A 27,995-nucleotide genomic window follows, 5' to 3' on the forward strand; every position below is an offset into this window, starting at 1 on the left:
TTTTTCAACGCTGCAACACTTTGTGTGGAACAATAATGCCCTTTACAGTCCTTGGATGGAAACGCACTCCTTTTTTGTCCCTACTAATCTGCGCAATGATTTATATAAAAAGTATGGATTTACTGACAAAATAAATTTCTCTCCGCCCTAACAATGGGAATCGTTGTCCACAAAGCAGCACGACGGACTGTCTAGCTCCCGCATATCCTTTATTTGGATTGGTGGATAAATCTCACTTTTGTAATCCTGTTTTGAATATTCGATGGAGGTTGTTGATGTCAACCGCCTGTATTCAATGGCGATAGATTGCTATGCTACTAGCCTCATAACATGAATATGCATATAACCATTTCCAGACAACTCTTTTTTCTCATTGTTGATGGATACCACTTGTCTTACTTATATCAGTACACTCGTAACAATTTAAGCGTTACGAAACTTATATTCGATCAAATAAACCTTACAAGCATTACACTACAGACGCAAAAACATCTGCTAACCATCTGTGACCAATAAAAGTAGATTTTTAGCAAATGAATGTATTTGTTGACCAAATTCAACCTCCATACAAAAACTCTTTGCTTGGTATGCGAAACAACGAAAATACGCCATCTGCTGGAGGGAGACAGATTTGTTGGGCATTTCTTCCCCTTCCTCTGTTTTGAAGCCACCGCGCCTCCATCTTGGCACTCCCCCACCATTGTAAAAAAAAAAAAAATGTGGAAGCTAAATGCATTAATCAATGTCAATATGTTTTGGCGCCGTTTATTCTATTATAAACACCTCAATGCATACTTTTACATTGTATTATGTGATCTAAGCATATATAAAAATGTATTTAAAGTATACTTTCTTGAAAGTGTGGATGCTACTGTCCCCACTACAACCAAAGAATACTTAAATACACATAATTTTGTCCTTGAAACATTTAATTTAAATATTGTAGAATTCCATTCATTCATATGGAGGACTGCTCCTTCTGAGTGCAAATATCGCTGACCAGTGGCTTCAAAGACACAGAGCATCAACAATCCAGGGTTTATATACATAATTGATTCTACCTGTAGACCAGTTGACCAAATTAGGCAACGAGTTTACCATATTAGGAAATATTTTACTTCTGGGTTAACAGAGATAAGGCCTACCATTGAGAGTAGGGCCCATAGAAGGGCCAGTGGGCTCTTTCCATGGTTTTCTGTGCCCACAATATTTTAGCCAAACAGAAATCAACAACAGTATTGTAACAGTTTATTTCACAATCATTTGTTTATTGACTCAATAAAACTCAAAGAGATGAGAGTTATGCAGACAGCCAGAGCACGTGAGAGAATGCAGGTCAGATTCTATTGCAGATGGCTGTAGGTTTGCATTGACAAGGCAGTAGTACAGGGGCAAAGGAGTTCTATTCCTTATGATGCTCATGATGACCAGCATCATTTTGAACTGGTCATAGACCCCTAACTAACTCAGTCCATCCCAAACGGCACACTATTCCCTATTTAGGACTCTACTTTTGATATATTATTCTTCTTTATCCAGCTACCAGTCACTTTCTCCTATTCCCTGCCTACAGTATATGTACATATCTACCTCAAATACTCAAGTATCCCTGCACATTGCACATTTGGTATTAGCACTGACCCTGTATATAGCTTCCTCTCTTATTTCTTAGTGTTTTCATATATTTTGATTACTGCACTGTTGGGTACAGCACACAAGTATTTCACTGTACTAAAACTTAAACTTGAACTTGATTTGGGATGCAACCTCCTGACTTCCTCGTTCTCTAAACTCAAACATGAAATTAGTAAGACGACTCATTACAGCTGAGCAATATATTATAGCAAAAAGTAGAAACACAGCCAAATTAGCAGCAGAAACGTGATATGATCAAATCAAAGTAAATCATTGTTTTCAGGCTCTTTTAAAAACAACACATTTTTACAGTTAAATTTTAAAAAAACAATTTGCTGCCATAGTCAGCCTACATAGTAACTCAGGTATTGTTAATACCAAATGAATGTTAAACTCATTATACATAATAAATACCATGGCATGTACCCAGACACTTCTATTTGAACATAACATCTACACATAAATTAGTTTATGAATATATCGCCCATTCCCTGTTAATTTATGACATTCTCATGTTCAAATACAGCTAATCCAGAATGAGTACAGTCAAAGAGCATGGGTCATATCCTATACCTAAATTATTATTTCTGGACCACTTTCTTTTATGAATTTTCCCTTGACGTTACTACATGCCATCAACTGAAACAAAAAGCTTAAGCCTTTTCACTACCATGAGCATACGTTATAGTATTGTTTCATTTACATACATTTTGCACCAATTATTGTACCGATAGTAGTTAAAATCCAAATCAATAAATAAGAAAGTAAAAACAAATTAAATATAATTTGTTGTCATAGGTGATTTTGTTAGTCTATTTTAGGACTCTTGTCGTACCCTGTAATACAATAACATGCACAAGGTGCTTTCTACACTCCGGAATAGAACCAAAATGAGTTTTAGAAAAAGCGCGAGTCAAACCAAAAGACAAACAAACAAATGCATTCAGACATCTACCTTATTTCAAAATCGTTCCTTTTTTGTCATATTTACAACTCTGAATGAATTGTGCAGGCCTAACACCCCCATTAATATCCCCTTGGTTTGGGTCATTATTCTGTGTTACTATGTACCATGCTGGAACGACTAGGATATGTTCTGTTATTGTTGCTGCTACTGTGTCATTGGGGAGGGAGCGAGGGGTAGCTTATGAGATGTAATGGTGTATGTACAATACATTGCAGAGGGGGAAGGAGGAGACACACATATATACATATGAAAAGAGATAGAACAAGAACAAGAGAGGGGCAAAAGAGAGGGAGAGGCAAAGAGAGGCAGAGAGAGAGAGAGAGGGAGAGAGAGAGAGAGAGAGAGGGGGGGGGGGGATGTGGATAGACAGAAGGGTTTAGAGGAGGGAGAGGGGGATGTGAATAGACAGAAGGGTTTAGAGGAGGGAGAGAGGGATGTGGATAGACAGAAGGTATTAGAGGAGGGAGAGGCAGAGAGAGAGAGAGAGAGAGAGAGAGAGAGAGAGAGAGAGAGAGAGAGAGAGAGAGAGAGAGAGAAAGAGAAACAGAGAGAGAGCGAGAGAGGGAGGGAGGTGGATGTGGATAGACAGAAGGGTTTAGAGGAGGGAGAGGGGGATGTGAATAGACAGAAGGTATTAGAGGAGGGAGAGGGGGATGTGAATAGACAGAAGGGTTTAGAGGAGGGAGAGGGGGATGTGAATAGACAGAAGGTATTAGAGGAGGGAGAGGGGGATGTGAATAGACAGAAGGTATTAGAGGAGGGAGAGGGGGATGTGAATAGACAGAAGGTATTAGAGGAGGGAGAGGGGGATGTGAATAGACAGAAGGTATTAGAGGAGGGAGAGGGGGATGTGAATAGACAGAAGGTATTAGAGGAGGGAGAGGGGGATGTGAATAGACAGAAGGTATTAGAGGAGGGAGAGGGGGATGTGAATAGACAGAAGGTATTAGAGGAGGGAGAGGGGGATGTGAATAGACAGAAGGTATTAGAGGAGGGAGAGGGGGATGTGAATAGACAGAAGGTATTAGAGGAGGGAGAGGGGGATGTGAATAGACAGAAGGTATTAGAGGAGGGAGAGGGGGATGTGAATAGACAGAAGGTATTAGAGGAGGGAGAGGGGGATGTGAATAGACAGAAGGTATTAGAGGAGGGAGAGGGGGATGTGAATAGACAGAAGGTATTAGAGGAGGGAGAGGGGGATGTGAATAGACAGAAGGTATTAGAGGAGGGAGAGGGGGATGTGAATAGACAGAAGGTATTAGAGACTCAGTATTCATCCTGGTCCAAGTGGGCCTGTCCATCAATCTCGTCATCATCTGGAGCAGCAAAGCCGTCCTAAAATACAGATATCATCAAATTTACAGAGAATGTTGATGATAACCCACAACCCTTGTATACATTATAATAATATGAGTTCATATTTTATACATGAGAGGGGTAGAGCCAATTAAGGATAGCTAATTGCAATTGCTATCTCTAGTTTTTAAAAAGTTGGCTATTCTATACTTTGGGCTCTGTTCAATCGGTATTGCGGAAGTACAGATTTACAGCATGATTGAAATTTAAAGGCAAACTTCCCACGGAAATGCTGCTTAATTTGTCTCAAAAGGAAATGACCTTGACATTTCTATCATGCAATCTGTAAAGTTTTAGCGATACAGATTTAATAAAAGCCCTTAGTTTCAGTGTTGATCAATGTACAGTATATGAACAAATCAAATTAATATATCTGTGGTTGTGAGAGGTACCTCTGTGGCGTAGAGAATGTCCATGATCCTGGAGAGGTGAGGGTTGGTGTCACTCTCGTGTTCCTGACAGATCAGCTCAATGTCTCTCAGCTTACTGAAGTAGAAATCTCTCTCCTTCTCTAGTCCGTCCACCGTTAACTTCAGCTCCATCAACTACACAGGGGAAGAGAAGCAAAGGTTGTTTCAAACACACAGGGAATGACAATGTAAATGTAGTACTCACTGAGTAGTGTTATGTTAGTAACATACTTAAACTGTACTTACATTTAGTTTCCTAATATGCCCCAAATATATCCTTTATTGTCTACGTGACAACAGTAAGAAATTAGGATGCCAACTCTAGTGTTAACTTACACATTCCAAAGACCAAAGCATGACTTAGCCCTGAGACGTGGGTGTAGGCTACGGTCAAGTCTCAGGGCTAAGCATGACTCTACTTGCAGTAAATAAAACCTGATAACTGAGGCAAAACGAATATACGTTCATTTGTATTGAATACTGTCAGTACTACAATCATATGGCCCATTAGTTTACTTGACCTATGTAAAGGTCTCCTTACCCTCCCTGGGACTCTACCTGTTGATTTAGCTCCAAGAGTTCCGCGTCGGTTCCCCCGTTCCGCGTCAGGGCCGGGGCCTTCCTCACATGCACAGTGGTGTTCAGCACCCTCTGGGGCGTGGGTAGGATCTTGGGCACCGTGGGCGAGTGCCTCTGGGGGCCTGGAATAATCAGATAGTGTTAGGGCTATGTTCCATCCGTGTCGCTGATCCGTGGTATAGCAACGATCTAAAGTTAAAGGCAATGTTCCCGCGTTCACAGAGATTCACGGTAAACGCTGCATATGTCGGCTCAATCGGAAAATGACCTTTACGTTTCCATCGTGCTATACTGTGGCTCTTCTGCAATACAGATTGAATTGGGCCCTTAATGTTGCAGTGCAGGTTTACTGTTCTAACATTTAGACCAGGATTCAATCCAAGGTCATTTACAGTGAAAGTGATCTCGGAAAACGTAGGAGGGAGGAAATCGCCTTTAAAAAGGCGCATTGTCAGATGTCTAGTGCACTGCTCTATAACGAGCCTTGGATTGAATCCCAGCCATATTCATAGTAAATGTAAACAAAATACTATTAAACAAAAAGTAAACTAAAAGTAGTCAAAACACTAGTAAACATCTTGAACAAATACTAATTGTTTGTCATCCCATGCGTTCAAAGGCTATGGATACAACTACAGCATTTCAATGAGAACCATGTTGAAAGCATACCATCATGTTTTGCCTGTGGTGTAACCAATGAGAACCCATGTTGAAAGCATACCATCATGTTTTGCCTGTGGTATAACCAATGAGAACCATGTTGAAAGCATACCATCATGTTTTGCCTGTGGTGTAACCAATGAGAACCCATGTTGAAAGCATACCATCATGTTTTGCCTGTGGTGTAACCAACACTATGGATTTTGAGAAACGATGCTGATTGATTTTCAACCTTAATGCCAAAAGACAATGCACAAAAAACCTGCTTTTATACATAGCAGGGCACATTTTTTACCTTTATTTAACTAGGCAAGTCAGTTCAGAACAAATTCTTATTTAAAATGACAGCCTACCGGAGAACAGTGGGTTAACTGCCTTGTTCAGGGACAGAACGACAGATTTTTACCTTGTCAGCTCAGGGATTCAATCCAGCAACCTTTCGGTTACTGGCCCAACAATATAACTACTAGGTATGAAGGGTCCCAAAGGGGTGACACAATTATCAATTCACTACATGAAGGATCACTAGAACAAAATGTATTTATAGATTGGAAAATAATGTCTTTGTGTTCATCAAGTCTGCTAAAGGTACTGTGGAGATCACAAGAATCCCTGACAGTCACTCACAGAGCTACCTTTCCATGACTGTTTCTAAAATGCTGTGGATCGTGCAGTGCACACACACACAGAGACACACATACACACACACTTGCAGAGCGCTGTGAGTGTTTTGAGCCATCCAAAGCTCAATCAGCGAGACAATCCCATTCAGAAGAGGTAGAACCATTCTGTTGGGTTACCTGCAGGGCCATGAGTTCTCTTTGTTCTGTGGGAAAAGTGATCACCTGGATTGGGGGCGGGGTTCACATCTTGTCCCTGTCTGGCCTGTAGCGGGTCGTACTCCTTCCCATCATAGTTGGCGTCAAAGAATTTCTTGAACCACTGCACGAACTCAAAGTTATCCTGGAACTTTCCTTTTACCAGCTTCTCCACGGGAATTATCTGCAAGAATAAGAATACAAGTTAGAACATGTTTTTCAGAGATGACAATTACATATGAGATGACAATCTTTCCATTGAAGAATCTAGCTGCAAGCCCTTACACGGCTGCAGTCACAATTCTTTCGGGACACTACTTCTTTCAGTATATAAATGATTTACAATGCTTTACAGATGATGATAAATAGATAATAGCCTGACTTTGTCAACTCCCATCCTCTTGAAGGCAGCCTGGAGAACCTTGAAGTTGTGTATGAACTCGTGTTCCAGCTTGGCCTGGAACTTGACCTTCTTTAGAAGGACACAGCCTGGAAACAGCATGTCCATGAACTGACAGTACGCTGCCCCTGAAAGGTAGGGGGGGGGGGGGCATACTGCTATTAAACAACACAATGTAAACATCATCTCATTTACTCATCATTTGAAAGGGTTTGTTGAGGTCCATGCCGACAGGCAAAACCTGTTGAAATTATGTCATCACAACCAAATTATAACCAGTGTAATGACGTCATTTGAACCAGATTTTCACACTGGGACGGGGAAAGGACCCGTTCATTACATTAATTTGGGAGATGAGATGAGGGAACAATGGCTATGTTGTCTGAGCCGGTTAATATATAAGGAACCAACAACAACAAAAAGAACCCAAAAAAAGTGATCAATGACGCCAGGAGGACTGGAGAAAAACATACCCGAGCAGAGCTGTTCTATCTTGGTGTAGGTGAGGTGCAGGGAGTCGTTGAGCCAGGCCAGCATGTCATGTCGGCTCAGGGTGTCACAGGACACAGACGTAGCGTGCACATTCACTGCCATCCTCTACACCCAGAGGACAATAAAAACATGGCAAAGATGTTGGGCAGCCATTAAGCAAACTTCCTAGCTGTTTTGCAATGCTGCAAAACATACATTGAATTGCGTGGTTAAAAATACAAGAAATTACTATTGTTCACCATTCAAGGAATAAATATGAAGATGAGGGTTCGTCAGAAAATCATCAAAGCGGGCTTTGTTCCAAAAGTGGCTTTGCCACGGTCTACAAAGCCTGCCTACAGGTATTTATCAGCAACGTTTTATCACTACAATACAGGAATATAAATATAGCCTATGCCTAACGTTGACAGTATAAGAGTACACTTTCTGGGCTAGTTTGATGTTGCAGGAGTCTTTTATTTTTCATTTTCAATCTTCTGTTGTCAAAATAATCCTCTCAGATTAGACAGAATGTCCTAGTGCTTGAAAGAAGCAGCACAGACAGGAAGGACACATCTGGCCCTCAATTTACACAGAGGTAAATCTGTAAATCTGTCTTTCTGCTGTTTTAGGAACAACAAACAATATTTACTAGGCTATGATTCTAGCAAAATCTGAAATGCAGAAACAGCAATCTCACGTATGATCACTACAGAGATGTCTGGCACTGATAACCAACCAGAAATATTGGTTTGACCCAGGATATGTGGCAATGTGTAGAGGAATATGTATTTGATCACCACCTGTGTAGAAACGAAAAGAAAAAGCAGTAGCCAACGTTTCCCCAGTATGGTGCATATTTATATGAAATTCAAAGTAAAGCCTCATAATGTATGAATGATCAGTCTGTGCCAGCAAAGAAGAAAGTTTTCCCTATTTCTGCCCTTGCTTTCAGTCTCAACATAAATGATTACATAGCGATATACAATACGTGATACAATACGGGCACCAGCCCTCCCATGAGTTTGCATTGAATAGCACTATCTGTCAAATCCCACGCGGATGCACAATTAGGTAATAGCCTATAATAGAAAGTAGTCCACCTGCCGTAAACGGTTTTATAGAGGGCTGTGTGTAGAAGGTAATTTACATCAGCGTGTATAATACAACAATCATTATTGTATTGTAAAAAAAAAAAATTACAACCATAAACACAACAGACTATCGTTCGAGGAGGAGTCGATTTTATTCTCGTCTCTAAAACCTATTCTATTCTAGGCCTTTGAACGGTACGCGACCTCAAACTAATACATTGTTCACAAAATGTATTTACCTGGGTTTTAAACGCGGAAATGTGCTATTTATTGCATACCCAGAGAACAATACATTTGTCCAATTTGCATTTGGTGCAAAGAAACAAAACCCTGCAATGTTAGTTGCTAGGCTATCCAAACGGCCGCCCGGACCCCCTCTGCAGGCCTCCCCGAATAGACACACACACAGAGACAGAGGACTGTCACTGTGAAGAGAAATATCCTCAATGGATGAACAAGAGACACTTTATTTTCTTCTGAAACGCTAAATGCACCTACAAAATGTCTTACTTGCAACGGCAAATGCAGTGTTTTGGCTATAGGCCTAAAGTCATTACTACTCACTGTATTCAGACAGCTATCTTTCTCTGTTGTTATTTCGCTGGCAGTATTGCTATGCTCCAATCCTCCGTTGTGGTTGTTGCCAGAGCTCCTGCGCGGTGCAGTGGTTAGTAACGGGCCGCCCCCCCCCCCATCTCTACCGACGCCCAGTCTGCAACAATCTGGCATTTATTGCGCATGCGCCAGACTCCATGCTGTTGGAGGCGCTTCTACCGTAAATAAATCAATGGAATGTTGGTCTGTTAAAGGGAGCAGACTCACTAGCCTACATGTGCTTAGGCATTTTAACAGATTTGTTGCTGACGGATGGAGGTATCGACACCTTATATAAGCCCTATTATATTCTACACTAGCGGTCAAAAGTTGTAGAACACCTATTCAGAAACACTCTTGAATGAGTAGATTATCGACAATTTTGGACTGGTAATGTAGTCTATAGCAACACAATTGTACATTGTAATTTATTGAACCCCTTTTGCCAAATACAGCAAGCATAGGCTATAGACCATATACATAATTGTGTTCTTTTTTAAAGAAACACAATTCAAGCTTGACATTTCAGTGTGGTTTTATTTGCACTCAAACTTGTGCTAAAGAGCTGCAAGAACACATAGGATAAAACTAAAACAAACCTTAGTGAAAACACCAAAGGCTGTGCAGCACCAGTAATGACCTCGTCTGCACTCTATCACAGTGGTAAATGAAATAGGCTATGGAAAAACAAAAGCGTTTAAAGCATATTCTCATCAAATAAAACTCATGTTCTCAGTAGCTTACAATGGAAGTGTGTAAAGACAACTCAAAACAGAAAGACAGTGGTTTTCATAGACACTCTTGAATAACATGTCATCCAGTGATATAATGGATTGACTGACATTGACAAATAAACTCTGGAGAACATGCATTTTGTATATTTAAATTGCCCTTATAATACCCAACATTCAGTTTTATTATAGATCATGCACGTCTCTTGCCCAATTGACAGTGTTCCAACCTTGGAAACGTCAACTGAAAAGATATACAAAATTGTCAAGTACGTTTCAGTGCAAGTCAAGACCAGAATTCCACAGTGTTTTGTGCTAAGTGTTATGTGCTCAGTAGTTAACTTGAACATCCTAAGAGGAATCACAATGATACACATGTTAAGGGCATATTATCTCTATACATTAACTGTATATGTGGATAATGAGAGACTTCGCTGGTGAGAAAAAAGGCATTTCAGAGTGGAGCTAGCTAGCTAGTTGCAGACAGAGGAACGTACAGTAATATCACCACTTATTACACATAGAACACTGCTAAATATGAGTAAAATCAGTGTTCTATGCCACAACATACAGTAAACACAGCATAGCTTCATTCATATTGATGGGAGATGAGATGGCCAGAAAGGAAGAGAGTGCTACTATATTAAAATGTAAACAGGAATATAGAAGCTATAAAACCTCTGCACTTACTTAGGTCAAAATACTTAGGCTGTCATCCTCAGTTTTTCAGGACTCATATTTATAATTTTACAGTGCCCTAAAGGGGAATGACATATTCTCAATAACATTGTAACATAAAAAATGAAGTCACATTTAAAAGTATCAGCTTGCGTTTTAGTCAACAGACAAATGTAATCGTGAATGAAAGCGAACAGAAAATAGGTGTTTCACACAAAATGATGGTATCCACGTTGAGAGACATCCACGTTATTTCATGTCAAGTGCAATAATAAATAACTAATCATATTTATTCACGAAGATTCTGTATTAGTAGAAAAAGTTGTTTTGTTACACATCAAATAATGTAAGGAAAAGGCAGCTAAGTAGTACATGATACAAGTGCAGCATTGTAGGTTAAACAGAGAAATAAACCCCCCAACCCCCTAAAACCATTAGTGTATAATGACTTACAGTACTCTAACATGCATCCAAATATCCAATACAGTCAACTAGCAACTTAGGTTAGGTGCTGCGGAAATTTAGTTGAAATTTGTCTAAATTTAAAAACAAAAATGTAATTTTATTTTTTAAAGTTAAGCCCAATATTGTTCAGGTTTCGACCATACAGGCAGATATCCCAATATTAAAATGTCATAAAATGTTATTCAGACTGTCATCATATATACACTAAATACTACGCGTGTTCGTTTTTCAAATAAAATGTGAATTACGTTTTTCTTTCTATGCTTTCTGGGAGAACGTAACAAGCAGTTGTCTTGGTTGGCCCTGGTTCCATTCTTCATTGTAATTGAGAACTATGGTAGCTGTTTGGTTCTAGAACTCGCTAGTCTTCCACAGTTACCAGATTCCACTGGATCGACCACCTGGGGGGGCCAGAATCCTCGCAGAAGATCTCTTTGGGGTTTTATCATCGATCTGGGAACCTGGAGAGATTGATAGACAAGATACATTACAATCTGTCAGGTTAACAAAAATGAGCTAATTGTTCATGAGACAGAATAGACACTGCATCATAGCTGGTGATTAATAAAGTTCTCTACGCCTTAGAGGCAGGGATGCAAATGCAAAGCGATGCAGTGTGTGTTACCAGAGAGGCTGAAGCTAGACTCATGCAGGTCTCGCTGTCCTCCGTGCTTGGTGTGTGGTCGTGTTGGAGTGTCCCCGTCACACGGTCCACAGTCCTTCTTCCCAGAATGCATCACTGCTACGTCTCCTTCGTACGGCTCACGCTCCACCGCCTTCAGGGCCTGACACTGAGGAGAGTCAGAGAGAGGCAGACAGGCAGACACACATGATAATTAGTCTCTGGTTATAGACAGGTGTTTTACTAACACTTGATGACAATAAAGACGATCTGAAGCAGGTATGGAGAGTTTATGCCATTTAAAGTTCACATTTTGTCTGCTGTAAATTAACATTTTAAAATCCACATCCTGTTGATAGCTTTGTACGGTACCTTCTCCCGCTGCACCATCTTTTTATAGAGGTAGTCTGGGAAGGTCCTGAGAGGATAGAACTTCCCAGAGCCCTCAGAACACGTGAACACTCCGTTCTCATAGACCAGACGGCCACGGCTGATGGTAACCAGGGGGACACCATGGCAACGGAGACTCTCGTACAGGTTGTAGTCTCCACCCTGCACCTGGTTGTCCACAGAGATGGTCCTGGAAACAGAGAAACATGTCGTCTTCACACCTACTACTGTTATTGGTCTTGTGTGGCTCAGTCGGGAAAAACGCTAGTAACACCAGCATTGTAGGATAGATTCTCGCATGGATCATGGGCAGAACATTGATTCACTCACTAAGGCCGAATTTAATGCAAGGTGCGTTGTAGCCCAACGCACGGGACAGCCGACAATGTGCCTTTTAAAGGCTTTTCCCCCCGACATTCACAGGGATCACATTCATGTCGGGACACATGTAAATTAACCTTTAAGTCCCATTAAGTCTGTTAAAGGAAAACCTTAACCTCCCCCAGGGGGGTTCAACCTCCCCCCAGGGTTGTTCAACCTCCCCCCAGGGTTGTTCAACCTCCCCCCAGGGTTGTTCAACCTCCCCCCAGGGTTGTTCAACCTCCCCCCAGGGGGTAATGGGTTGATGTAGCGATAGTAGTGAGATGGGAGGGAGTGAGTGGCTAGTTTTACATACCTGGTCCCTTCTGGGTCCCAGACCACCACGTCAGCGTCAGCCCCTGGGATGATCCTACCCTTCCTGGGGTACAAGTTGTAGATCTTCGCTGCGTTGGAGCTGGTTACCGCAACAAAACGGTTCTCATCCATTTTGCCTCCGACCTAGATTAGCAGGGGATCAAAATGTTCCATGTCAGAGGGAGAGGGAAATTCTGTTATCAATATGTTTACCACTGGAATCAATCATAGGCATTTATCATGGAACATGCACAACAAATAACAGATACATTTCTGTCTGCACCATGGTACAAGTTAGTTACAGCAACAATAGCACATCTAATCTTTCTGTTTTCTTTCTATCCAGCCGTAGAACTTTGCCTTCATGTTTTTAGCCATCTGGTCGTAGAGCACATATCTTTGCCTAGACAGATACTTATAGTATTATACATACTATAATACATCGTTGCCTAGACAGAGATACTATAATACTATTTATATCGTTGCCTAGACAGAGATACTATAATACTATTTATATCGTTGCCTAGACAGAGATACTATAATACTATTTATATCGTTGCCTAGACAGAGATACTATAATACTATTTATATCGTTGCCTAGACAGATACTATAATACTATTTATATCGTTGCCTAGACAGAGATACTATAATACTATTTATATCGTTGCCTAGACAGAGATACTATAATACTATTTATATCGTTGCCTAGACAGAGATACTATAATACTATTTATATCGTTGCCTAGACAGAGATACTATTTATATCGTTGCCTAGACAGAGATACTATAATACTATTTATATCGTTGCCTAGACAGATACTATAATACTATTTATATCGTTGCCTACCACTCCTCTCTCCCAGATGACGCTCATGCGGTCCTGGATGCCTGGGACTCCGTGGGGGATCTTTGTGAAGTCATCCTTGCCCATAGCCTTCTGTTTGGTGGTAAAGGGACGGTGGTCAGACACCACTACGTTCAGAGTGTCACTGCAGTAGACAAGAGAGAGGGAGGAGATGATAGGTCAGGGGAAATCACACACACGCACATCAGTTCATTAACTTTGATAACACAATGGTCAGAGTGTCACTGTTAAAGACCAGAGAGAAGGAGGAGAGGACGAGTCAGGAGGGAAATTGAGTTGGAACATGATATTATCACTGAACGCCAACAGACTGGTGCCTGGATTATATTATCACTGAACGCCAACAGACTGGTGCCTGGATTATATTATCACTGAACGCCAACAGACTGGTGCCTGGATTATATTACTGAACGCCAACAGACTGGTGCCTAGATTCAAGCCAACGTAGATTTACGATCTGTGCACAGCGATAGCATTTTTAAGACAATTCCCAACATCACATTAGATGAAAATGCTGCGGATGTCGGCTCAAACATTAAACACGTTTAGCAGATTACAAAGGAAACGTTCCCCTCTTACTTCCACAGAAGACTCATCAGGTAAGAGTGTGTGTGCCCTTACTTCCCCAGCAGACTCATCAGGTAAGAGTGTGTGTGTGTGTGCTCTTACTTCCCCAGCAGACTCATCAGGTAGTTTGGTGTATTGGGGTCCAGGCGTAGAGGAGGCACTGTGACGTAGGCTGCAGCATGGGCCCAGTCCTGGTGGTAGTACTGCAGCCCGTTCAGCACTGCATGGGCCGTGGTGGTCTCCCCATGGACCACTTTACCTACAGACAGATCAGTAAGATGGGTTCCTACAGAGCCATAGATAGTCATGTGTAGTGTGTAGAATGTAGTATTGGCCAGTTACTGTACAAGACAGATGTTCACAAATCATTTGTAGTGAAGACCACATGAGACCAAGCCAGCAGAGGGTAACAAACCACAGGAAATCTCTGATCTGACAGGAGAGAACAGGACAGGTAGGACAGGACAGGAAGAACAGGACATGCCTTACCCTGCATCTTGGCTGTGGCGAGCACATTTCCTGCTGACATGCTGGACACGTTGACAAGGTAGATAGGGCAGTGGGCCTGAGGGAGAATGACAGAGAGAGAGACAACATGTTTCCTTTGCTTTCACCAGAAAAACCATTCCCCTTAATATGGCAGGGTATTTCCCAATCAGTTACACTATACACACACAATAGTATGTGGACACCCCTTCAAATGAGTGGATTTGGCTATTTCAGCCATACTCGTTTGTTGACAGGTGTATACAAATTGAGCACACAGCCATGCAATCTCCATGGACAAACAGTGGCAGTAGAATGGCCTTACAGAAGAGCTCAGTGACTTTCAACGTGGCACCGTCATAGGACGACACCTTTCCAACAGCCCCGGTCAACTGTTAGTGCTGTTATTGTAAAGTGGAAACATCTCGAAGCAACAACCGCTCCGCCGCAAAGTGGTAGGCCACACAAGCTCAGAGAACGGGACCGCCGGGTGCTGAAGTGTCTGTTCTCAGTTGTAATACTGACTACAGAGTTCCAAACTGCCTCTAAAAGCAGCATCAGTACAAGAACGGTTTGTCGAGAGCTTCATGAAATGAGTTTCCATGGCCGAGCAGCCGCATACAAACCTAAGATCACCATGCGCAATGCCAAACGTCGACTGGAGTGGTGTAAAGCTCGCAGCCATTGGACTCTGGAGCAGTGGAAACGCGTTCTCTGGAGTGATGAATCACGCTTCACCATCTGTCAGTCCGACGGACGACTCTTGGTTTGGCAGATGCCAGGGGAACGCTACCTGCCCGAATGCATAGTGCCAACTAAAGTTTGGTAAAAGAGGAATAATGGTCTGGAGCTGTTTATTAATGGTTCGGGCTAGACCGCTTAGTTCCAGTGAAGGGAAATCTTAACGCTACAGCATACAATGACATTCTAGTCGATTCTGTGCTTCCAACTTTGTGGCAACAGTTTGGGAAGGCCCTTTCCTGTTTCAGCATGACAATGCCCCTGTGCACAAAGCGAGGTCCATATAGAAATGGTTTGTCGAGATCAGTGTGGAAGAACTTGACTGGCCAGCACAGAGCCCTGACCTCAACCCCATCAGTGCCCGACCTCACTAATGTTCTTGTGGCTGAATGGAAGCAAGTCCCCACGCAAGTCCCCATGTTCCAACATCTATTGGAAAGCCTTCCCAGAAGAGTGGAGGCTGTTATAGCAGCAAAGGGTATTAACTCCATATTAATACCCATGATTTTGGAATGAGATGTTCTGATGAGCAAGTGTCCACATACTTTTGACTCACGTGGTGTACCACGGTGCTGATGTGCTTGATGATATAGAAAATGCAACAACTTGACACAGAACACACACTCACCCTATTGGCGATGGTAATCGCACGATGGGTGGCCTCTGCCTCCAGCTGTGAGAAGAAACAGAATATTGTGGTGAGTAGCATAAGGCGCTGCTCAAAAGGTCATTGCACTATTACGAAGGGCTGCTATCCATAACGCTAGGGTCATTGCAATATTACGAAGGGCTGCTATCCATAACGCTAGGGTCATTGCAATATTACGAAGGGCTGCTATCCATAACGCTAGGGTCATTGCAATATTACGAAGGGCTGCTATCCATAACGCTAGGGTCATTGCAATATTACGAAGGGCTGCTATCCATAACGCTAGGGTCATTGCAATATTACGAAGGGCTGCTATCCATAACGCTAGGGTCATTGCAATATTACGAAGGGCTGCTATCCATAACGCTAGGGTCATTACAATATTATGAAGGGCTGATATCCATAATAGAATTGTATTCCATCATGTCTATGGAGTACTGAAAGAAAGACAAGGGAGTATGTGGTCGGATATGAGTACAGGCTACAAGAGTAAAGAGACGGTCTTCTACCTCTGCATTGCTTGCTCTTTGGGGTTTTAGGCTGGGTATCTGGAAATCACTTTGTGACAACTTCTGATGTAAAAAGGGCTTTATAAAATCCATTTGATTGGTCTTACCTCCTCTGGTCTACTGATCTCGATGCCCTCAGGGCCGCTGATGCCCAGGTCCAATGCCTCCTTGGCGCCCTAGAAAACCCACATGCTGAGGTCATGAATCCTGGTGTATGTGTTGCATCACCCATAGAAATAGAGAGTACACTAAATATGTCCGCCGTCCCATCCATCACGTAATGTTTAATGTCCGTTCTAGTAATTCTAGCTCTATGTTCTGTCTCACCTCTGCTCTGTCACCAGTTCTCACAACACAACCCATGAAATTGCACTTACCAAGCCTACCTGTAAATATCCTTTGATATTCTGATGTTGATGTTTGTATGTATTGTGGTTGCTGCAAATGATTTGCCTCATTGAGATAAGTTTTTAGAAGCTGAATCATTACAGATAATTTCTTTCTGTTCAAAGATACGATGGAAGAAAAGTCAGTGACACGGAAGTACATATTGAACCAGAGACTCTGACCCACCTCGGCCACCAGCTCTCCGTTCTCAGCGAGTACACGGGCCACAGCCCCGATGTCCTTACAGTTCTGTAGGGCCTGGAAGAGCTCAGAGTCCCTCAGCATGAACAGGTCCTTATAGGCCATGAACATCTGGAACGAGTTGATGCCTTTATCTCTCACCAGGCTCTCCATCTCAGCTCGTACCTATTAGGTCAGGGGTTAGAGTTTAGAGTTCACATGTACAAGATGAACAGTCAGGAGTCACACCTTTTCACGTTATCGTGCCTACCTGAATATGTACTGTGATATCTTCCTTTCATAATGTATTTTCCAGCACAGATCCAGCAACTTGTGGATGTGTAATCAGGCCAGTGTAGTAAAGATTGGCTCTGTTTGGTTCATATTAGCTCAGTAAAATGGAAAAGGGTAAAATACCACCGGACTCCAGTTATCAAAGGAGTACGACAGTTACCTTTGGCCCCCACCAGGTGACCCCCATATGCAGGGCGTAATCGCAACAGGCTTTATTGTCAGCCTGGGAGCGGGTCTTCTCATAGGCTTCCAGCAGAGATTCGTTCTTCTCTGGTAACACATGTCCTATAACCATGGTGGTCCCTCCAGCCAGGGCTGCCTGTACAAGGAATAGAAAAAGATGACATACTCACATTCAATGTATTTGAGCAGGTCTTTATAAAAGGTGATGGGACCTAGGTAGTGGAAATGTTGTCACCTATAAGGCACAAGGCAGCATAGGTTGTATTAGAGGACACACACATGCCCTCGTAACCTTGTCACATCTAGTTAGTAGGTAATTGCATTGATTATTCTCTATAGATTTAGAGAAAGACAGAATGAACACGTCACTGTTGCCCCAGCTTTGAAATTAATCAACAGTAAAATGTGTCACTTACCCATAACGATGGCCTTAACGTTTATTTGCTGGGTGGATGTTATAGTCTGCACCCCAAATGGCACCCTATTCCATGTACTACGGACCACCTATGGACCCTGGTCAAAAGCAGTGCTCTATATAGGAACTAGGGTGCCATTTGTAACACACACATGGAAAACCCATACATCTATCAGTAACCCAAACCAGGGGGGTCTAATGAAGAGTTATTATAGTAATTAAAGACGGTCAGTGAGCTAACTAATGTATATCAAGCAGCGTTCTGTCCTCTCATTGTTTATTACAACAAGGACCATCAATCAGCTGAGGCAGAAATACTAGATCCAAAATGTAGGAATGAACAATGCATTATATGGCCATCCTAATAGTCAAACATTTAAAATATGATTCTATAGGATACGTTTCTGTAATCATAGATTCCGACCTATGAAAGTTTCACTACTGCTCCATTACATGTTCAGAATCCTTTTTTTCCCCCTTTAACGAGTCTGACGCGAACAATATACTGCTTTCTCGGGAACAGGCCCAGATCCCCATGATTTGCGTGAAGAGGATGTGAAGAAAAAGGGGCGGAGGACGGGCTGCCTTTGAGAATTCGTAGGCGATTGAATAAACCCCCACTTCCTTCCATTCTGCTATCAAACGTGCAATCTTTGGACAATAAAATATATGACCTAAGCGAAAGATTAAACTACCAACAGGATATTAGACTGTAACATCTTTTGCTTCACGGAGACGTGGCTGAATGACAACACTATCAACATACAGCTGGCTGGTAATACGCTGCACCGGCAGCGGTGTCTAGTAAGACAAGGGGCGGCGGTCTATGTATTTTTGTAAATAACAGCTGGTGCACGATATCTAAGGAAGTCTCGAACTATTGCTCGCCTGAGGTAGAATATCTCATGATGAACTGTAGACCTCACTTCCAACCTAGAGAATTTTCATCTGTATTTTACATAGCCGTTTACATACCACCACAGACTGAGGCTGGAACTAAGACAGCATTGAATGAGCTGTATTCCGCCATAAGCAAACAAGAAAACCCTCACCCAGAGGTGGCGCTAAAGGTAGCCAGAGACTTTAATGCAGGGAAACTTAAATCAGTTTTACCAAATTTCTATCAGCATGTTAAATGTGCAACCAGAGGGAAGGGGAAAATATTTTATAAAAACTCTTCACCACCTTTACTCCACACACAGAGAAACATACAAAGCTCTCCCTCGCCCTCCATTTGGTAAATCTCACCATAATTCTATCCGCCTGATTCCTGCTTACAAGCAAAACTTTAAGCAGGAAGCACCAGTGACGAGGTCAATAAAAAAAGTGGTCAGATGAAGCAGATGCTAAGCTACAGGACTGTTTTGCTAGCACAGACTGGAATATGTTCCGGGGTTCCTCCGATGGCATTGAGGAGTACACCACATCAGTCATTGGCTTCATCAATAAGTACATCGATGACGTCATCCCAACATTGACCATACCCCAACCAGAAGCCATGTATTACAGGCAACATCCGCACTGAGCTAAAGGCTAGAGCTGCCACTTTCAAGGAGCAGGACTCTAACCCGGAAGCTTAAAAGATATCCCAATATGCCCTCCGACGAACCATCAAACAGGCAAAGTGTCAATACAGGACTAAGATTAAATCGTACTACACCGGCTCTGAGGCTTGTTGGATGTGGCAAGGCTTGCAAACCATTACAGACTACAACAGGAAGCACAGCCGAGAGCTGCCCAGTGACACGAGCCTACCAGACAAGGTAAACTACCTCTATGCTTGCTTCGAGGAAAATAACACTGAAACATGCATGAGAGCACCAGCTGTTCTGGAAGACTGTGATTACACTCTCCGCAGCCGATGTGAGTAAGACCTTTAAACAGGTCAACATTCACAAGGCCGCAGGGCCAGACAGATTACCAGGACGTGTACTGCGAGCATATGCTAACCAACTGGCAAGTGTCTTCACTGACATTTTCAACCTCTCCCTGTCGGAGTCTGTAATATCAACATGTTTCAAGCAGACCACCATAGTCCCAGTGCCTAAGACCACTAAGGTAACCTGCCTAAACGACTATTGACCCATAGCACTCACGTCTGTAGCCATGAAGTGCTTCGAAAGGCTGGTCATGGCTCACATCAACACCAGTATCCCAGAAACCCTAGACTCACTCCAATTTGCATACCGCCCCAACAGATCCACAGATGATGCAATCTCTATTGCACACCGCACTGCCCTTTCCCACCTGGACAAAAGGAACACCTATGTGAGAATGCTATTCACTGACTACAGCTCAGCGTTCAACACCATAGTGCCCTCAAAGCTCATCGATAAGCTAAGGAACCTGGGACTAAACACCTCCCTCTGCAACTGGATCCTGGACTTCCTGACAGGATGCCCCCAGGTGATAAGGGTAGGTAACACATCCGCCACTCTGATCCTCAACACAGGGGCCCCTCAAGGGTGTGTGCTCAGTCCCCTCCTGTGCTCCCTGTTCACGGACAGGCATGACTCCAACACCATCATTAAGTTTGCCGATGACAACAGTGGTAGGCCTGATCATCGACAACGACGAGACAGCCTTTAGGGAGGAGGTCAGAGATCTGGCCATGTGGTGCCAGGACAACAACCTCTCCCTCAACGTGATCAAGACAAAGGAGATGATTGTGGACTACAGGAAAAAGAGGACCGAGCATGCCCCCATTCTCATCGACGGGGCTGCAGTGGAACAGGTTGAAAGCTTCAAGTTCCTTGGTGTCCACATCACCAAACTAACATGGTCCAAGCACACCAAGACAGTTGTGAAGAGGGCATGACAAACCCTAATTCCCCATCAGGAGACTGAAAAGATCTCAAAAGGTTCTACAGCTGCACCATCGAGAGTATCCTGGTTGCATCACTGCCTGGTATGGCAACTGCTCGGCCTCCGACCGCAAGGCACTACAGAGGGTAGTGCTAACGGCCCAGTACATCACTGGGGCCAAGCTCCCTGCCATCCAGGACCTCTATACCAGGTGGTGTCAGAGGAAGGACCTAAAAATTGTCAAAGACTCTAGCCACCCGAGTCAGACTGTTCTCTCTGCTGCCGCACGGCAAGCGGTACCAGAGCACCAGGTCCAAGAGGCTTCTAAACAGCTTCTACACCCAAGCCATAAGACTCCTGAACATCTAGTCAAATGTCTACCCAGACTATTTGCATTGCCCTGCCCCCCCCCCCCCCCCCCCCCCATTTTACACCGCTGCTACTCTCTGTTACCATCTATGCATAGTCACTTTAATAACTCTACCTACATGTACATATTACCTCAACTAACCGGTGCCCCCGCACATTGACTCTGTACCGGTACCCCCTGTATATAGTCTCGCTATTGTTATTTTACAGCTGCTCTTTAATTACTTGCGACTTTTATTTCTTATCCGCATTTTGTTTAACTGCATTGTTGGTTAGGGGCTCGTAAGTAAACATTTCACTGTAAGGTCTACACCTGTATTATTTAGCGCATGTGACTAATAAAATGTGTTCTAAAATCCTTCGAAAACCAGGTTGATACTGATGTAAAACAAAATACCTACTATATTAAATCCTTTAAAACACCAACCGAGTCTGTTACTGTGCTGTTAAGTGCATCATCCAAATTGCATATTTGAGTCAGCTGACCCTAGAGAGAGTGGAGGAGTGTCTGGTAAGGGTTGTAAGTGTGTCTAGTGTAGTGTGTTTGAAAACTATTGTCTTCAAGCAAAATGACCTGAGGGAAAAGTTTTTTTTTCAGCAGTCTCTGCAGCAGCCCCATGGTAGCCATGGAAACCAAAACCAATCTGCATGTGTCTTGGTACTCTAGCCAGGCAGCACAGCAGCAGCTACGGTCTATTGATTGGGGGGGGGGGGCTTAGGGTCTGCCAACCCCAGATTAGAAGAATGATAACATACCCTTGGCTAGCTTGTGGTCTAAAACACAGCTATGCTCTCAGACGCTGTGTGTAATCTCTGGGTGGTTGAGCATGATGATGGACGAGTCATCCATGCCCTGAAATGAACTGGGATAGCCCCAGTCTCAGTCTGCTTGCTTCCCCAGCCCCACCACCTCCTCTCTGTATCTATCGCTTTCCCTCATCCGTCTGTCTACATCTCTCTCAAATTTAAGTGGTTTTATTGGCATGAAAAACATAGAGTCAATATTGCCATAGCAACAAATGTATACAATATACATTGTAATAAAAACGTATTTTTCATATCAAATAGAGAAACGGAGTGACTATTTTAACTGTCTCTCCCTTTATCCCCCTCTATCCCTCCAGCTCTCCCTCCAGTGCACTGATAGAATAGCATAGAAAACAGAATTGAATAGAACAGAATAAAATGGAAAAGAATAATACAGAATATAATGGAATAGAATTCAATTCTTTCCGGCCTGTTTAGTCCGCTGCTGTTTGACTGCATCAGGAGTCAGCACACCCTGCTACAGATTCCACAGCTTCCTGCTACATCATCTATATAAATCATTGATGGGGAAGTGAGTTATGTAATAAAATAAAGAGGACTCAGAACAGAGAATAAAGTATCATATCTAACTTGAGTCAGCAGAATTATGCATCCCCCATCTCGGTCTTAATAAAAGCAGCATCTGAGTCCACACCCGGTTTAATTGTAGTGTTCTGAATATTTCTTACCCACTCCCTGAATCCCTAATCAACCCCTAGCTATTTCTGTAGATCAAAGAGAATTGGTCATTTATTGGCAACATGGTAATTACTTCAATTTGCTTTCTGAGAGGTTGAGTGGGATTTTGTCCTTCTATCCAGATCTCCAGGAGTGTGTAGGGATGAGGGAATGAGGGACTAAGGGTCAACTTGGGATTCAGGAGTCTGTCTGCACACAAAATCTTAAGTTATTTTCCTCACGCTGCAAGGCACACTGGGAAAATGAGTTTATTTAGTTACCATGGTGGTCCAGTGGGTTACAGTGAGGTGGAATATGTCTGACAGATGGTTGTTAGTTTCCCACAAGGCTGGGTCAATTATCAATTGATGCATGGTAACTACCTCTCCGTCTTCCCATAACACCGGATTGACTCTCGTTAGTGTACAAAACCATATAGTGCCTGCTCTAACAATAGTTGCTACCATTACATTTGACCGTTCATCATTGCAATGACCTATTTGTATAGTATATTGCCAAATTCCCAGAGGGCATTGTAATAATGACATCATTACAACCTGTTCTTCCCACTGGAAATGTCATTGTTGTAATTGAGTATTTGGCATTGCTAGTCCAACCTTGCTGCAGGTTTCTACCAAAATACAGAGAGAGACAGAGCGAGAGCATAATGCCAGTCCTAAAACACGTGTCCTTTTTGTCAATGTATCAACGTTTGTTTGATACAGCGTTTTTTACAACTAGTAACCCTGCCTTAATCCCCAAAGAGCAAGAAGCAGCACTGTAGTAACCCTGCCTTAATCCCCAAAGAGCAAGAAGCAGCACTGTAGTAACCCTGCCTTAATCCCCAAAGAGCAAGAAGCAGCACTGTAGCAAAGTATCCCTAGAAGGAAGAAACCTGGAGAGGAACCAGACTCAGAGGCGAGGCCCTCTGACATTACCCTCAATATCTCAGTGCAGCCAACAGCACTGGGTTATCGAGGGTAATGCATACAGCACTGGGTTATCGAGGGTAATGCATACAGCACTGGGTTATCGAGGGTAATGCCTACCACACCGGGTTATTGAGGGTATTGCCTACCACACTGGGTTATTGAGGGTAATGCCTACCACACTGGGTTATTGTGTCAGGCCCTGATCTGTTTCACCTGTTCCTGTGATTGTCTCCATCCCCTCCAGGTGTCACTTATTTCCCCCAGTGTATTTATTCCTGTGTTTCCTGTCTTTTTGTGCCAGTTCGTCTTGTATGTTCAAGTCAACCAGTGTGTTTTTCTATTCTCTTTTACTAGTCCTCCCGGATTTGACCTTTGCCTGTTTTTCTGGACTCCATTCCCGCCTGCCTGACCATTCTGCCTGCCCTGGCCTCGAGCCTGCCTGCCATTCTGCCTGCCCTGGCCTCGAGCCTGCCTGCCATTCTGCCTGCCCTGGCCTCGAGCCTGCCTGACCATTCTGCCTGCCCTGGCCTCGAGCCTGCCTGCCATTCTGCCTGCCATTCTGCCTGCCATTCTGCCTGCCATTCTGCCTGCCATTCTGCCTGCCATTCTGCCTGCCATTCTGCCTGCCATTCTGCCTGCCATTCTGCCTGCCATTCTGCCTGCCATTCTGCCTGCCCTGGCCTCAAGCCTGCCTGGGTTATTGAGGGCAACGCCTACAACGCTGGGTTATTGAGGGCAACGCCTACAACGCTGGGTTATTGAGGGCAACGCCTACAACGCTGGGTTATTGAGGGCAACGCCTACAACGCTGGGTTATTGAGGGCAACGCCTACAACGCTGGGTTATTGAGGGCAACGCCTACAACGCTGGGTTATTGAGGGCAACGCCTACAACGCTGGGTTATTGAGGGCAACGCCTACAACGCTGGGTTATTGAGGGCAACGCCTACAACGCTGGGTTATTGAGGGCAACGCCTACAACGCTGGGTTATTGAGGGCAATGCCTACAGCAGTGTTTTTTCTCTCAACCTCACAGAGAGGACTCCTGAAGACCATACAGCCAACAGATACCTTGGTGCCGCTGTAGTAGTCGTCCACGGTGGTAGCATTCATGAAAGTCTGCTGGAGGTGCACACTGGTGTCGATCCCCCCGGGGAGGACCAGTTTCCCAGAAGCGTCAATCACCTTGGCCCCTCCCGGGATCATCAGCCCCTCCCCGACCTGCATGATGATACCGTTCTCAATGTAGACGTCTGCCTCCTGCGTCAAGTCATCGTTCACCACCTGGTGGAAAAAATATGCATGAAATCAGGTAATGGGCAGAAAAATATGAATAAATGAAACAGGTAATATCTGCAACACTCCCCAGTGATTTATTTTAGATGAACAGACAATGTTTCAATCCCACTGGGATCTTCACCACCACCATCAATAACCACAACAGCAGTCAACACAACACACCCACCTTGCCACCCTTGATCAGGATCCTGGTTGTCGCTGAACTGGAAGACATGATGGCTCTGGAAGAGAGAAGTGAAGGGTTAGCACTTTTCTCACTTGTGGTGCAGGGAGTTAGTCGCAAAATTAACATTGTATTAGAATTTTTTGTTGTTGATTTAACCTCTGCATATTTTCTCTGAAAGAGCGACACGCAGATGAGAAATCACTTTTCACTCTCATGGAGAATGGTATTTGTTTCCTGACCAGCAATACCACAACACTTCAACTACAACTTGGTATATACAAGCAGTGGTACTACTGACAGTCATTGGCATTACATTCAGATGAAGAGGGAGGGACCCATTGAAAAACACAAATGAATCGCTGTGTTCTAAAACAAGTTATAACACAATAAATAGTGTTCTCAGCTTGGCCTGGCCAGGCTGCTGTGACATCAACTAGCAGGCTTGACTCGGAGGCTGTGTCTGTCACTGAGTATGACCAAACACCCCTTATCTGTCTGGACAAAAAACACACACTGGTTTCTGTCCATCGCAGAATTACATTCTATTATTTTTTACTCTAAAACCACACGAACCTGTACATACAGTTGAAGTTGGAAGTTTACATACACTTAGGTTGGAGTCATTAAACCTCGTTTTTCAACCACTCCACAAATTTCTTGTTAACAAACTATCGTTTTGGCAAGTCGGTTAGGACATCTACTTTGTGCATGACACAAGTCATTTTTCCAACAATTGATTACAGACAGATTATTTCAACTGTATCACAATTCCGGTGGGTCAGAAGTTTACATACACTAAGTTGACTGTGCCTTTAAACAGCTTGGAAAATTCCAGAAAATTATGTCATGGCTTTAGAAGCTTCTGATAAGCTAATTGACATCATTTGAGTCAATTGGAGGTGTACCTGTGGGTGTACCTGTGGGTGTACCTGTGGGTGTACCTGTGGGTGTACCTGTGGGTGTACCTGTGGGTGTACCCCCCCCCCCCCCTGGTGGTGTGAGAGTGTGAGAGTGGTGTGGTGTGAGAGTATGCGTTCTCTGTGCACAGTGAGGGCGTATGCAGACTGTGCACCATGCCTACGTGTGTGGGTGTGAGGGTGCGGCAGCTGGAAGGTTCACCACATGCTCCCTCTCCTCATAGCTCCAGATAGGGAGCTGAGATTATCTATATAAAAATGTTGACTAGATGACATCTTGATCAGTCATGCTCAGATGCAAATCTAGGCCAATTTTAAAGGCAGACAGCTGATGTCTAAAACTTCACATTGAAATATGGGAGGGAGGGAACATGCATCAACCATTTGTTACCCATCACTTCTACTGGTTGACCCACATCTTACTGAGTGTTTTATGATGTATAATTAATGAAGGAATGAAGTTACAACAATATGCCTTCCACGGGTAGAATAGAAACACATACAGGCTACATATTATTTTTTTACACATTTCAGGGTGGAGCACAAATAATTAGGCTACTGCAGAGATAATATAGTACCAGCAGGTTGTCTAGAGTAGGCTAGCCTAATGTATTGTCGGACCTAAGTCTTTTACAAATAGTGTTTATAGGATATTTCACAAAATTGTCACAAACATAGATATGACAGTAGCCAACGTGGACAATTGGTCATGGAGTTCGAAACGTTACAGATTGATACAACCATAAATTATAGCAATTCCAACGTTACTGCACATGTTCCTGGCTAGACCCTAGCTTATAGTCTATAACAAATAAGGGCAGAATTCTCTTTGAATATAATAAATCATAGATCAACAATACATCGCACACCCTACATTGGCACAAAGAAACATCGGCCTTCAGGATACATAATGTTCCAAACCGATGCAGAAAACAGTTTCCAAAACCCTCCCTCCCATAATAACGGAACAGCCGATATTAATAAATACTCTCTTCCACCCCACAGTCTAAAAGATAATGTTGCACTTGGAACCTAGAAATCGATGGGCCAAATTCATAGCATGTGCAATTGGATAGCTAGCTATAGCGCTTACGTTCCCTGTCTGAGTTCCATATGCTGTCTACCGGTAGCCTATAAGGTTATAATTTCGACTCCCCAACAAAAGCTAATGATGGCATGAAAGGAATTAGGAAGGCAGAATCAGAAATATACAAGAAGCAGTCAGGACGCCGGGTAGCAGACACTAGACATTCAGCCAGTCAGAATGAGAAACAAAGTATCCACATAAAGCAAGCGTCGTTGTCTAGGGCCGATCCATGGGCTACACCCGCACAGAGTCCCCAAGTCAAAGCTTCTTCACTTTATTCTTAGTACATAACTGTATGCTAAGGCTGCATATCACAATCTCGTTCCACATACCTCTCCTACCGGCCTACGGCTCCAAAACGCCTTTCGGGTTACTTTCTGATAGCCTACCACAGCACCAATCCGCTGAATGAGACGAACACTTGCCGTAGACAGTGAGCAGACTCCAGGCTTCTCAACCTCCGGTCACAGCATCCAAGCCCGTGCAACGTGCAGACCCTCCAATCACCGGTAGATAATGCAGTTCGGCCACCAGAGGAACCAATCAGTATGCACTTAGGGCGTATCCACTTGGAGGGGGCTGTATCGTTATTGGAGGCAGTGGGTAGGAACAGAGAGGAAGAGGCGAAGAGAGATGTTTTACTCCGCCCAACATCTGTCCACGAAAAAAAAGCACGAAGTGAGGAATCTTTGTATGGAGGTCAACGAGGGTGTCGAATTTGGTCAACAAAAAATGTAATTGCTAATTTGCTATGTAAGTCTTATGTGATCGAATATAAGTTTCCTAACAGTGACCGAATAGAAGTTTCGTAACAGTTAGGTTGTTACAAATGTACTAACAATATAAATGTACAAATAACGTAAGTGAAGCATGTGGCATTTCGGCAACTTAGAAGAAAAAAAACATATATCAGAGTTGTACAAATTGAGATGGTCTGGTATAAGTTGGACCGCAGAGTGAAGGAAAAGCAGCCAACAACTGCTCAGCATATGTGGGAACTCCTTCAAGACTGGAAAAACATTTTTCATGAAGCTGGCTGAGAGAAAGCCAAGAGTGTGCAAAGCTGTCATCAAGGCAAAGGGTGGCTACTTTGAAGAATCTCAAATATAAAATA

General features: G+C 43.3%; 2 protein-coding genes across 4 annotated transcripts; both read right to left on the reverse strand.

Moving 5' to 3' along the window:
• Window positions 1–3,743: 3,743 nt before the first annotated feature.
• On the reverse strand, window positions 3,744–9,084 carry LOC109904299 (microtubule-associated protein RP/EB family member 3). Its single transcript, XM_020501550.2, has 7 exons — window positions 8,955–9,084; window positions 7,299–7,422; window positions 6,808–6,953; window positions 6,453–6,609; window positions 4,927–5,069; window positions 4,351–4,503; window positions 3,744–3,937 (listed from the first exon to the last, which is right to left on the reverse strand). The coding sequence occupies exons 2-7, from the start codon at window positions 7,417–7,419 to the stop codon at window positions 3,869–3,871; spliced, it is 789 nt and encodes a 262-aa protein (XP_020357139.1). The 5' UTR covers window positions 7,420–7,422; window positions 8,955–9,084; the 3' UTR covers window positions 3,744–3,868.
• Window positions 9,085–9,501: 417 nt separating this feature from the next.
• On the reverse strand, window positions 9,502–27,376 carry LOC109904292 (dihydropyrimidinase-related protein 5). Of its 3 annotated transcripts, none has more exons than XM_020501541.2 (14): window positions 27,214–27,376; window positions 24,878–24,932; window positions 24,484–24,696; window positions 17,385–17,543; window positions 16,937–17,116; window positions 16,471–16,539; window positions 15,834–15,878; window positions 14,468–14,543; window positions 14,081–14,237; window positions 13,394–13,535; window positions 12,547–12,689; window positions 11,853–12,060; window positions 11,484–11,649; window positions 9,502–11,319 (listed from the first exon to the last, which is right to left on the reverse strand). In XM_020501541.2, the coding sequence occupies exons 2-14, from the start codon at window positions 24,923–24,925 to the stop codon at window positions 11,234–11,236; spliced, it is 1,692 nt and encodes a 563-aa protein (XP_020357130.1). In that variant the 5' UTR covers window positions 24,926–24,932; window positions 27,214–27,376; the 3' UTR covers window positions 9,502–11,233. The 3 variants fall into 3 exon arrangements, with proteins under 3 accessions (XP_020357130.1, XP_031643694.1, XP_031643692.1); XM_031787834.1 differs by having other exon boundaries at window positions 27,307–27,375; XM_031787832.1 differs by lacking the exon at window positions 27,214–27,376 and adding an exon at window positions 25,034–25,141.
• Window positions 27,377–27,995: the final 619 nt, after the last annotated feature.

The sequence above is a fragment of the Oncorhynchus kisutch genome, linkage group LG14, assembly GCF_002021735.2.
Source record: "Oncorhynchus kisutch isolate 150728-3 linkage group LG14, Okis_V2, whole genome shotgun sequence".
NCBI lineage: Eukaryota > Metazoa > Chordata > Actinopteri > Salmoniformes > Salmonidae > Oncorhynchus > Oncorhynchus kisutch.